The 11,892-nt window shown below is 51.7% G+C and overlaps 2 protein-coding genes across 2 annotated transcripts; one reads left to right on the top strand and one right to left on the bottom strand.

Annotated features, from left to right (window-relative positions):
* Window positions 1-1,172: 1,172 nt before the first annotated feature.
* On the bottom strand, window positions 1,173-1,731 carry P3R3URF (PIK3R3 upstream open reading frame). Its single transcript, XM_065913906.1, has 2 exons — window positions 1,488-1,731; window positions 1,173-1,216 (listed from the first exon to the last, which is right to left on the bottom strand). Exons 1-2 carry the CDS (start codon window positions 1,729-1,731, stop codon window positions 1,173-1,175), a joined length of 288 nt encoding a protein of 95 aa, XP_065769978.1.
* Window positions 1,732-4,977: 3,246 nt separating this feature from the next.
* Window positions 4,978-9,725, top strand: TSPAN1 (tetraspanin 1). The gene is made up of 8 exons (XM_065929334.1): window positions 4,978-5,108; window positions 5,550-5,614; window positions 7,946-8,152; window positions 8,375-8,449; window positions 8,551-8,649; window positions 8,727-8,882; window positions 8,985-9,068; window positions 9,255-9,725. Exons 2-8 carry the CDS (start codon window positions 5,558-5,560, stop codon window positions 9,300-9,302), a joined length of 726 nt encoding a protein of 241 aa, XP_065785406.1. The 5' UTR covers window positions 4,978-5,108; window positions 5,550-5,557; the 3' UTR covers window positions 9,303-9,725.
* Window positions 9,726-11,892: the final 2,167 nt, after the last annotated feature.

Below are 11,892 nucleotides of genomic sequence, written 5' to 3'. Positions count from 1 at the left end.
CCTCTCCTCCTCTCAGGTCCCACCCAGTCTCTGGCAAGCCTTAGAGTGGAGGAAAGCAGACACAATTCATTTTCTCCTCACAGGCTTCCCAGGGGACCAGGCCAGAGGTCTCACAGTTCACTCCCACCCCCACCCTCCGGGAACTGGAGCCAGACCTCAGGACATTGGGACACTCACTTGTACATAAAGTGACACATGAGAGACAGTCCCTCACAGTGTTTCCTGCCTCTGAGACACAAACTCCACGGAGACACACCCCACAGAAACCCAGTTACACCCGATGACACATGGGCGCACACGCAGAAATCCAAATGGAAAATCCCCAGGCCTGAGTGCTTAGCACCCTCCCCCTTCCTGGACGCTAACTCAGTCTTGCCCCACCCCCAAACGCCCCAGCTCAGCTGTTAGTCCGGGAAAATACCAACCTCAGAGAATGGCTGTGGGGGCTGAAGGTAGTGCACCCCCTCGGAAGCTAACCCTTTCCTACTTCCGGGTGACCCCATCCCCCTCTTGACCTTCATTCCTCCTGGTGGAGCAGATGCCTGCCTCCCTGGCCCATTCATACCCTCACACACGCACACCTTGACACACACAGCTGGCCACAGACACACACTCATCGCAAAGGCACACTCAGACACATCTGCTTCAACCTCCATTCTCTCTGTCTCACTCACACTGACCCTCACAGCACACAGAGGCACATACACCTCACGCTCAGGCACTCATTACACTGGAGCAGCGCAATCTGTCTTTCATGCCATCTTTTTCTGATTTATGCCTCTACCCTTCTCCCCAACGACCCAGGTCCCTATACCTTCCAAGATGTCTACGGAGACCTTTTTCCCTGTTCTGATGGGAGTGCAAGGCAGGAAGGACCCTCACCTCATAGGCCAGAGCAAAAGCTGAAGCCAAAGATGGTATGTGTTGCTGACCTTGTTCTGTCCTTCCAATGTCTTCCTGTGATGCCTGCTACTGCCGCCGAAGCCTATCCCTGGGAGCATTCAGCCCTAGCCCTGCCCTCATACCCTCTATAGTCAGCTGGAAGCACCTGGGAGAGGAGGAAAGTAGTTGGAGCAGAAAGGACTGTATTTGTCTGCTGTTCACTGCCTGTGGCCCTGAGGAGATGAAGGTCCGGAGCAAAGCCAAGCTTCTGGACTAGTTTCTGGATGTTTCTAGAGGATCAGAAAGCTGCCAGGTTGACAGAGTTGTCTGAGAACTGAGGAGAGGAGAGAGAGGAAAAAGTGTGAGGAAGCTCCACTGCTCTTAGACTCTCCCATTTTCCCAAGCCATCCACTTGAGCCAACACGTCCTCCTCCATTAAGGCACTCAGCCTCTGGGGTGCCTGCCAAGACCCCACCATGCCTTGGGGCGATAATTCACAGGTGTGTCCCCTAGAGTGCCTGCACAGGGCTCACGTGGGTAGGACTTCAGTGGCCCTGTTTTCCTCCCCCACGCCACCCCACCCTGGCTCAGGGCCCTCAGCCCACCTTGCGGTGGAAGGATCAACACCCTGGTGGTGGCAGTTTGGGTGTCGTTGATATCCGTGGCCACAGTGGCAAGATTGATGGTTACAGTGGTGCCAGCTGGGCCTTGCCGTTTCTGCCGGTACCTTCTGCGGCTACACTTGAACATCTTGGGAAAGCGGGGCCGAGGCCAACCCATGCCTGGCCTACGGTAGGGGGAACTTAAGCCCCCGGGCCGAGGGGCACGGACAAGCTGAGAAGGCCCCATGTGCGCAGTGAGCTTCTGTAAGGTGCCTGATGGTGCTACTGGCCAGGGCAACGAGGCCTCTATGACATACAGAGCTTGTGTAAGAGTGATGCTCTTTATTATAGATCCTGGTCCCCAGCCCCTCCCTAAGGGTCTGACTCCCTCACAATTCCCTCCAGAGATCCAGCCCCAGAGACAGAAAACTTCAGTTTAGCCCCTTGGGAAAGGAACTCTGAGTAAAAAATTCACTCCCTCACCTTTTCACTCATCCAATGTTAACATTGTTTGCTGAGCACTTACTATGTGCCAGCTATGGTGCCAAGTCCTTCACAAACATTACCTCATCTAATCCCACAACAACCCTACAAGGAGATTCTATCATTATTCCTATTTCACATACAGTCGATTATAATTATCCGTGGTTCAGTTCAGTTCAGTCACTCAGTCGCGTCTGACTCTTTGCGACCCCATGGACTGCAGCACGCCAGGCCTCCCTGTCCATCACCAACTCTCGGAGTTTACTCAAACTCATGCCCATCGAGTCAGTGATGCCATCCAGCCATCTCATCCTCTGTCGTCCCCTTCTCCTCCTGCCCTCAATCCCTCCCAGCATCAGGGTCTTTTCCAATGAGTCAACTCTTCACATGAAGTGGCCAAAGTATTGGGAGTTTCAGCTTCAGCATCAGTCCTTCCAGTGAACACCCAGGACTGATCTCCTTTAGGATGGACTGGTTGGATCTCCTTGCAGTCCAAGGGGCTCTCAAGAGTCTTCTCCAACACCACAGTTCAAAAGCATCAATTCTTCGGTGCTCAGCTTTCTTCATAGTCCAACTCTCATATCCACACATGACTACTGGAAAAGCCATAGCTTTGACTAGACAGACCTTTGTTGGCAAAATAATGTCTCTGCTTTTTAATATGCTGTCTAGGTTGGTCATAATTTTTCTTCCAAGGAGCAAGCATCTTCTAATTTCGTGGTAAATTATGTTCTAATACAGTCACCACAATCACGGTATTAGCAACTATTTAGCCAATGCTTCCAGGAGAAATACAGGATTAAATTCATACCAAGCTCTGGTCAACTAACCAATCTTGTCAACTAACCAATAACCTAATTTATGTGTGTTTCTATTAAAGGTGCTTCATTTAAAATATATTGATGTCATTAACATTGAACTCATAGTCGATAGCACTATAACATGTACCTGAATAAAGTTTATCCAACACAAGTATTTTCTTCATAAGGCACATGACAGTCTTCTTGTACTTAGGGACACTAGAGAGCACTTCAGCATTATGCTGGAGGGGGGTATTTAATAGCAAAATCACTGACAAAAAGCACATAAATGCAAAAAAGTGACAGACAATAAGTAGGCCACACAAAGAAGACTCGTTTGTATTATGAGAGTTGAAACAAGAAGGCAGAGCATCCCCTTGTTCAATCTTATCTGAGAACAAGCATGTTGGACAACTTGAATTTTTTTGCTGCTCTGCACATGTACATGAATGACCACAAAAGTGCCATGAGTGTGCTCTGGAGTTACAGATCATTTTATGAGTGGGTAAATTCACAGATGTGAAATCCATGAATGATGAAAATTGACTGTACAAGGAAACCCAGGCTTAGTTAAGTGAAGTCACACAACTAGAGGCAGGCAAGGATTCAAATCTGGGACGGCCAAGCCCAGACATTTAACTCCTGCTATTCTGCAGTCAAGGCTTCCCAAGTGGCTCAGTGGTAAAGAATCCACCTGTCATTGCAGGAGACACTGGGTTCAATCCCTGGGTTGGGAAGATCCCCTGGAGGAGGAAATGGCAACCCACTCCAGAATTCTTGCCTGGAGAATCCCAAGGACAGAGGAGCCCGGTGGGCTACAACCCATGGGGTCACAAACAGTTGGACACAACTGAGCAACTGAGCACACAGCACATTCTGCATTTATTCATCCATTCAGAAATGTGCACTTAACTTCTATATCTCTCTTTCCCCATATTGAAAAAGCAGATGAAAAGAGAATCTTATAGGATTATTGTGAAAAGTGAAAAAAAACTTACGATGTAAGTTACACATTGAAAACATATCTGTACAAATATTCATGTTAACAGCCTTCCTCTCTTTCCTGTCTCTTCAGCTGCCTCCTCCCATTATAAAAGCAAATTAAAAATCTTCCACCCCACACCCCCTCTGGCTGTGACTCTCCTTTTTCTGAACTTTTCGCTCTGTGGTCATTCCCTTATGTCCCAGAATGGGAAGAAAAATCTCATTTTTAATCTCATCTTAAAATCCCGTAACTATTCTGTTATACAGATCAGGAAATAGAAGCTAAAATCCAAGTCTAAGAAATGCCCCCAGGGTCAAACAGCTAATAAGCAACAGAACCAGGATTGGAGTGCTTGGCTTGAGTGACTTAAAAGCCAGAACTTTCCCAGCAGCTGGGAAAGGACTCGTGAAGATGGGTATAACAGAGCTGCAGAACTTTCAGGGGCAGGCAGTGCTTTTGTGGGACCATGGTGCCCTCTGCTGGCAGGAATGGAAGGGGTGTATACAGAATGCGGAGAGGACTGAGGAGAGAAAAAGTGTGGGGAGGGAGGAGAGGAAGGAGACACGCAGGGAGGGAAGAGATGGCTTGGAGTTTCATGGAGGGAGAAAGAGGAAGAGTTGTTTGTTTGCCACTCAGAGGAGGGGGCAGAAAATGCCAAGCCTTGGTTACTTCCTTGAAAGCATGTGTGGGCATGCCTGTATGAGTGTGTGTGTGTGTGTATGTGTGTGTGTGTGTGTGTGTGTGTGTGTGTGTGTGTGTGTGTGTATGAGAGTTTCAGTATGTACCTCAGAGGTTGCTCTGTGGATTGTCGCTAGGAGTCAGCCCACACAGAGTTCACAGGTGTGTGTGCCTGTGCAAGTGTGCATTCGAGAGTACTAGGAGTTGATGTGTGTATGTGGGTGTGAATATACAGCTTGGGCAGGTGTGTGTACCTGCGAGCATGTAGGGTGTGTCCGGGCGTCTCAGCAGGTGCAGCTTAGGAAGCAACTGTGCCTTGCTGTGGAAGCACACGGTTCTGGGGGGCTGCTCACCTCAGCCCCAGACAGCTGTCTTACTCAGATCAGGAGGGGCGTTGCTGTGGTTGGCGTTGCCAGGCGGAGGCCTGAGGCTGCTGGTGCTGTGGGGAGGAAGAGGCCAGCAGCAGGGGGCAGCAGGGGCAGGCCGACGGGGGCGGGGTGGGGGGGGCGGGCAGAAGGAGCCTTTAAAGCTCCTGCCCCGCCCACAGGTGAGCAGTGCCGTGAGAGCCAGCGCTGTCTCCCGCCTGCCCACTCAGTGGCTGTTCCCCCGGAGCTGTGATCCCCTCTGGAGCCTCAGCAGATCCGTCTTGCAGAACTGACTACCAGGACCCCTGACCAGGTGATGGCATAGGATACTCTCCTGCGAAGAGAGAGCAATCTGGAAACAGGTTTGGGGAGCTGAAAGGGCCACGGGGAGGGTCCTGGAAGAGTCTAGGATTGGTCTGGGGTGGGGGGAGTCGAAAGTCCAGGATAAGCAAGAGCCAGGTAAGGACATGGAGTGACCCTGAAGTGGGGGGAATCAGGCTTGGGGTGGCTGTGGGATGGACGCAGGTAGGATGTTAGAATGTCAAAGTGTCAGGTGTTAGTAGAGGGCCTGGGCAGTACAGAGGGTTAGGGGTGTCAGGATGGGAACTGGGGAAAGTCCTGAGGCGTCAGAGTCCAGAGGCAGGAGAAGCTTGGTAATTATGTGAGTCCAGGATGCTGGAGTCTGGTATGTCAGTCCAGGCTGGTGGAAGTGGGCAGGTAGCGAGATCCTAATTCCCACATGTCTGCCTCCCAGGAGCCACCATGGGGTGCTTCAGCTTCATTAAGGTCATGATGATCCTCTTCAATATGCTGATCTTTGTAAGTATGGAGGTTATGGGTTCTTTGGGGTTCCCTACAGGAGTGGGCCTTAACCTGAGTAGAGCCCCAACCAGAGAATAAGAGATTGCTATGTCCATACTCTTCCTGAAAGTTTCTCCTGATGATGAGATGTGGAAGTCTCCCCAAAGGCTGAGCCTTGGTCCCAGGAGCAACCTAGCTGCCACACAATTTGGGGTGGAGAAGTTTAGGGGCGTCCTCTCCTTCCAGGAAGTTTCAGGCTTAGAGCAGGGCAGGGTAGACTAACAGCCTGGGGCCTTGGGGGGGGGGGGCGGGCAGGGTTTTGCCCAAGCTTACCTATCCTGGAAGGAAATTCAGTGGCTTGTGTATGATGGGGAGCCAAAAGCTGAGAAGGTCCAGAGATATGGGAGCAGGGTTTCGGCTTCAAGCAGAATTTGTTGTATTTATTCAACAAACACTGCCTAAGACTCTGTGCCCTCAGGGATCTTGGGTCCAACAGGCCAGATAGGCAACCAGTTTTCCACAGTATATGTGGTCTGAACACAGGGCGTGTTGGAGGGGCTTGAACCCTGCCTAGTCAGAGAAGACTTCTAGAAGGAAATAGCTGAGGCTAGGAATTTGCGCATAGTGAGAGGGTTGGTAAAGTATGCAAAAAGACCCAGAGGCAATGAAATCAGATATTGTTCAGAAAACCAGGAACAGACTGTATAGGGCATGTTTGAGGAAGCTGAGCAATGAAGTATGAATCTAGAGATGGTGGTGAAATTGGGAAGAAATGGACAACAGGACAAAGGACAAAGCTCTTGGATGGTGACTGAGGTTGGAGGAAGGGGCTAGGGAGACAGAGGTCTTGGAGATGATGACCACATCGCCTCTCCATCGAGAGCAAACCTGGTGGGTAGTTCACCAGCAGCCATGTACCCAGTGGACTGGCAGCTCAGGATATTTGGAAGTCATGTGCCCATAGGTGGTCATTGAAGCCATGGGCAGGGTGAGCACATACAGGGAAACTCAACTTGTAAGGGATAAACAGAGAAAAGGCCACCAGGAAGCAAATGGAGAAAGAGCATAAGGAAGCAAAGCAAGAGAGCAAGGTGTCAGAAAGTCAAGGAGGATACGCCCATCGCTGAACACAGGTTGTCACCAGAGACCTCGAAGCCACAGGAAACTGGGTGACAGTAAGCAAAGGATGAGGAAATGGAGACATGAAGTGTAGGTGAATTTGGAGAAATTGGGCTGGGGGTGAGGACACTCTCTGACGCTAGTGTAGCATGTGCCTTGGGCTTCTTCTCCTTTTAGGGAATTAGCCTTTATCCCTGTATCTGAAGAAGGCAACAGGATTGCAGGGATCTGGATCACAGCGGCTCTGACCTGAGGGGGTTAAAGGCAAATCCGGTTTGGTTTCTGGCCTCTGTTGCCCAGGCAGGGCAGGCCTCCGACTCCTTGAAATCTGACCCCGCAGGCTAGAAGCCCGGCTTTGTGTCCTCGGGCAAACACGCCTGGATCCACCCACAACCTGCCACCTCGCTCCTGGTTCCAGCCTCAGTTTCCATAGCCGGAAAGTGGGGACTGGACACCCGGGTGGTGTCAGGCTGATTCGCCCACTGAAGCCCTGGATCAGTGAGGCTTTGCTCGAAGAGCTGTGGGAACTGGGCAGTGCCCTCCTTTTGAGTCTCGGCCTCAGGATCCCCTCTGAGGTGGGGCAGAACCTCTAAGAGCTCTGGCTGTACTCCATCTCTGGTGCCTCAATTTCCACTTGTGTGGCAAGGAGAGATCTAAGTTGGTCCTGGAAGGGACCCAAATGGGGGGCCTTAGGGTGGGTGTCCCTTCTTACCATTGCCCTCTCCTAGGTTAGGAGCAGGTGTAAACCTCAGCCACGCCTCAGTTGCTATAGTGACCGTTGAACCTGCTCAATGCTACCACCCTCCTCTTTCTGCCTATCAGAGAACCGAGGTGTTCCAGGCACCTATAACCCAGAAGTGAAATGGGGGGAGGTGGCTTTTGGGCGGGGGGGGGGGGGGCAGGTGTTCACCTGCTTGTTTGCGCTTCAAGCTATGTGGCAGGACCCTGGCAGCGGTAAGGGAAAGCTTTGCCCCTCCCCCACACCCTGTGGCTATTTCTGGAATCCCTGGTCCCATTTACATCTGCCTAGATGTGCAGCCCGGTGCTAACTGCAGTGTCCCAGCTCCCATCTCTCTGGCTCTAAAGATGAGTCAGAACTCCCTACAGGATGAGTTTTTGGACTCCATACCCAATAATGGGAAAGTTTCTTATCTCCCATCTTCCTAACTCAGCTGTGTGATAGGCAGCTGCCTGGCAGCGCTGTTTCAAAGTCTGCCTCTCTGTCCCCAGCTGTGTGGCGCAGCCCTGTTGGCAGTGGGCATCTGGGTGTCGGTTGATGGACCATCCTTTATGAAGATCTTCGGGCCGATGTCATCCACTGCCATGCAGTTCGTCAACGTGGGCTACTTCCTCATCGCAGCCGGTGCTGTGCTCTTCGCTCTTGGTTTCCTGGGCTGCTACGGTGCCCAGACTGAGAGCAAGTGTGCCCTCATGACGGTGTGTCAAACCCAGCTCCACAGGCCCATAACCAAAGCCCAGGGTCCCCTCACCCTTGACACTAGGCCCTGGGGATCCCCAAACCCTGCTCTGGATTCCAGGGGTCTCAGCACACGGGGCCCTTGCCTTGTTTTCATGCGGGGAAGGGCAGAGCACGGTTAGGGTAAGAAAGGCACGAGAGGCTCTCTCTCCCTAAAACTCAGATCCCTGTTCTCCACTCAGTTCTTCTTCATCCTCCTCCTCATCTTCATTGCTGAGATTGCAGCTGCTGTGGTCGCCTTAGTGTACACTACATTGGTGAGGAACAGGGATGGGGCAAGGGGGTACCATTGGGCAGAGCCCTGAGAGGGGGCCACGCCCTCCCCACCAGGCTGTAAACACTGGCCTTCCCCACCCAGGCTGAGAACTTCCTGACGGTGGTGGTGGTGCCCAACATCAAGAAAGAGTACGGTTCCCAAAAAGACTTCACTCAAGTGTGGAACTCCACCATGGAAGGGGTAAGGTGGGCTGGGGGAGACTTGGGGGTGGGGAGAAATAAACAAGGCCCCTCTGACCATCTTTTCTTCATCTCCAGCTCAAGTGCTGTGGCTTCACCAACTACACAGATTTCGAGGGCTCGCCCTATGTAATGAGCAGTGGTACCTTTCCCCCATACTGTTGCTATAACAGTGTCAACCACTCGTTCGTGGAACCCTGCAACAGTGTCAGCGCCCATAACATGAGTGTTCAGGTAAAGGTTGGTCTAGGAGGTTGGGATGCTTTAACGGCCTCAGGGTGCTGAATGAGAGTGGGAGCAGCTTCTGACTGTAGATCCTCTCTCCCCTCCCCCAAGGGATGCTTCAAACAGCTTCTGTATGACATCCGAACCAATGCAGTCACTGTGGGTGGTGTGGCAGCCGGAATTGGGGGCTTGGAGGTAAGGAGAGGAGCTTGGGGCAGAATATCCCCCACCCTGGTTCAGGGCTGCCTGACCCATCTCTGAGGCCTCTCTGGAAGAGACAGACTTCTAACAAAGCTTCACGATCAGTGTCTAGGGGGCAGGGAACTAAAGTTTAAGGAACCCGGTATGTCTCTTCATCTCTTCCTGTTCCTTTCCCACCAGCTGGCTGCCATGATTGTGTCCATGTATCTGTACTGCAATCTGGAATAAGTTGGCTTCTCCTTCCACCACTGCTGCTGTTGAATGAGAACTGTGAAGAGGCAGTGATCAGGGTGGGGACAGGATCTAACAGTCTCTTGGGCCGGAGTTGACCTGACTTTGTTCCTCTGAACTCGGGGCCAAATGGACACCACCCCCTTCAACTGGAGCCTGACATTTCCTTCTATTGGTGGGTTTGGGGTCCTCCTATTCCAGAGCCCCTAAGGTAGCCAATCCTCTTACCCATTCCTCCAGTCTGTCCCTTAAACACTTGATACCCCTTCAGAGCAAGGGCGGGGAGTGTTCTTGGGGATCCCAGTACTCCACAGGAGGGATTAGAGAAAGGCAGCCCATATCATGAGCATATACAAAATCAGCAGTTACCGAGCGGATGTGTAGAAGGCATTTCAGGACTCATAAACCCATTAAAATGTTTGTCTGGACTCTGTGTATCCTTGGGGAGAGGGACCTCAAACTTGTCTACACTGGCCTCAAACTCCTGTGGGGTTGTTGACTCAGAGGCTCCTGAAAAGGCAGCAGAAGGGAAGTAGCATGGAGGTGGGTGGCTATTTCTCACCTTCATTTGGATTGCAGACCTGGAAGGGAGCTTAACAAGAATGACCAAGAGGACACTGAGGGAGGTGGTGGGGGCTGGGCCAGTCTGCAGCCCTATAATGTGGGAGGACTTTGGCCTGAAACTACCCCTTCCTGGGTAGGGGCACTGAACTGGAAAACTATGAAAATAACAAGCTTCTGCCCAAATAGGGGGCAGGGAGACTAAAAATACTGCCAAGACAATGGAAGAGGGTCATTCCTTAAGTTCTGGGAAGCCCTCCAGAAGCCCCAACCAGGGCACCCAAGCTGCCTACCCTTCCCAGGCAGGCAGAGCCCCGCACCTGTCCTGCTTTGGGGCCATCAGAAAGAATTTCATTTACTCTATCACCCAGTGCTCTATAGATCTGATCTGTTATTTAGTCTTAACTATCCCCATTTTCCAGAAACTGGGCCTAGAGAGGCCAAGTGACTTGTTCCAGGCCCACAACCTCCTGTGAAAAGCTGGGCCTGGATTTGGGTCCAGCCCATCCGACTCCTGAGGCAGGTGGGGTCCTGGCTGACATGGCAGCATGATTCACTTTTAAGTCACAACATCCCACACAACCATCTGATCACTGCTGCAGAAGAGAGAGCACTAAGGTGGGAGGCCATGGCCAGAGGGTATGGTGTCTACCTCCAAGCCAAGTCCAGCCTGGCAAACCAGTCCTCCTTGCTTACTTTTGACCCTTGGATCCTTCTTCCCAGGCTTTACTAGGGCAACCCAGAACCATCACTTGTCCTGAGTCCAAAAAAGAGCTGCAACCTTGCTAGTGCAACATGGTCCAAGCTAGTCTTCAAGGCCCAGATCAGGAGTCTGCTGGGAATGGGCAGGTGGAGCACTCAGTACCCACCCCACCTCTCTGTGCCTCATCCGCCCCACCCCCGGTGCATACACAGAGGCTGCAAGGGATTTGTTTGCCCTGGGCGGGCCTCCTCCACCTCATTATGGGTTAATTGCTCCTCAACCTGGCTTTTGTGGCACCTCGAACACTATCTCTACCTCTGGAGGCAAACACTGAAGGCGTCAAGGTGGCGAGAAACGTCGGAGTCACATACTGCCCCTGCCATCACTGAGCAGGGCTCCAGGCACCACTGGGAGAAGCAGGAGCACAGAGCTGGTGACAGGGCAGAGTTCCTGCCTCCCTTGGCCAAAGGCTTCATATAAGGAGCTCAAGGAGCTCATCCGGCTCAATTTACAAGGGCCCTGCAGGCAGACCCCTTCTCAAACTGTCCTATACTCACTTTCATGAACTTAAGTCCTTCACAGATTCCCCAAATGCCATGCCTTGGGCTATATCAACTACTCCTCTGGATAATCTCTTCCATCTTCTGGCAGACACACATGATTTACATCTTCCTAATCTCTGGATCACTGGTTGGGTTAAGAATCCGATGAAAATGATTGCTTTTCCCTGGAAAAATGCTCAGATATGGAATCTGTATACAAAGTACCTAAGGGCCACAGGCATCCTTGTTCTTGTGTCTCCATCTGCAGTGCACTCCTGACTTTCTGCATGAGGGACATTCAGCTCTGTCTTGCCTACTTCCTTCCCACATGCACTACCCTCACCTGCTCTCCATCACTTCCTCATCCCCAGCTATTCCATTTTGCTCTCTCTTGCTCCATTTCTGGGGACAGGTGCTCAGGCCCAGACAAACTAGGCAGGAAACAGTAGGATGGTTAATTGAACAGTGGGGATGGGGAGTGGGGTGGCTGCTCTGAGTTCAGTCCCAAGTAGGGGGCAAAGGTCAGGCTCAGTTGTTCTAGGGTGGACCTTAGGTAAAAATCTTGGAGTTTGAGACTCGGGCATCCCCTGGTGGCCAAATGGCACTAGTGGAAGTCACTCAGATGTGTCTGACTCTTTGTGTCCCCATGGACTATACAGTCCATGGAATTCTCCAAGCCAGAATACTGGAGTAGGAAGCCTTTCCCTTCTCCAGGGGATCTTCCTAACCCAGGATCGAACACAGCTCTCCACTTTGCAGGTGGATTCTTTACCAACCGAGC

This window comes from Muntiacus reevesi, chromosome 1 (genome assembly GCF_963930625.1).
Source record: "Muntiacus reevesi chromosome 1, mMunRee1.1, whole genome shotgun sequence".
Classification (NCBI taxonomy): domain Eukaryota; kingdom Metazoa; phylum Chordata; class Mammalia; order Artiodactyla; family Cervidae; genus Muntiacus; species Muntiacus reevesi.
The sequence above is the reverse complement of the archived record's forward strand: the minus strand, read 5'-3'. Positions and strand labels throughout refer to the sequence as shown.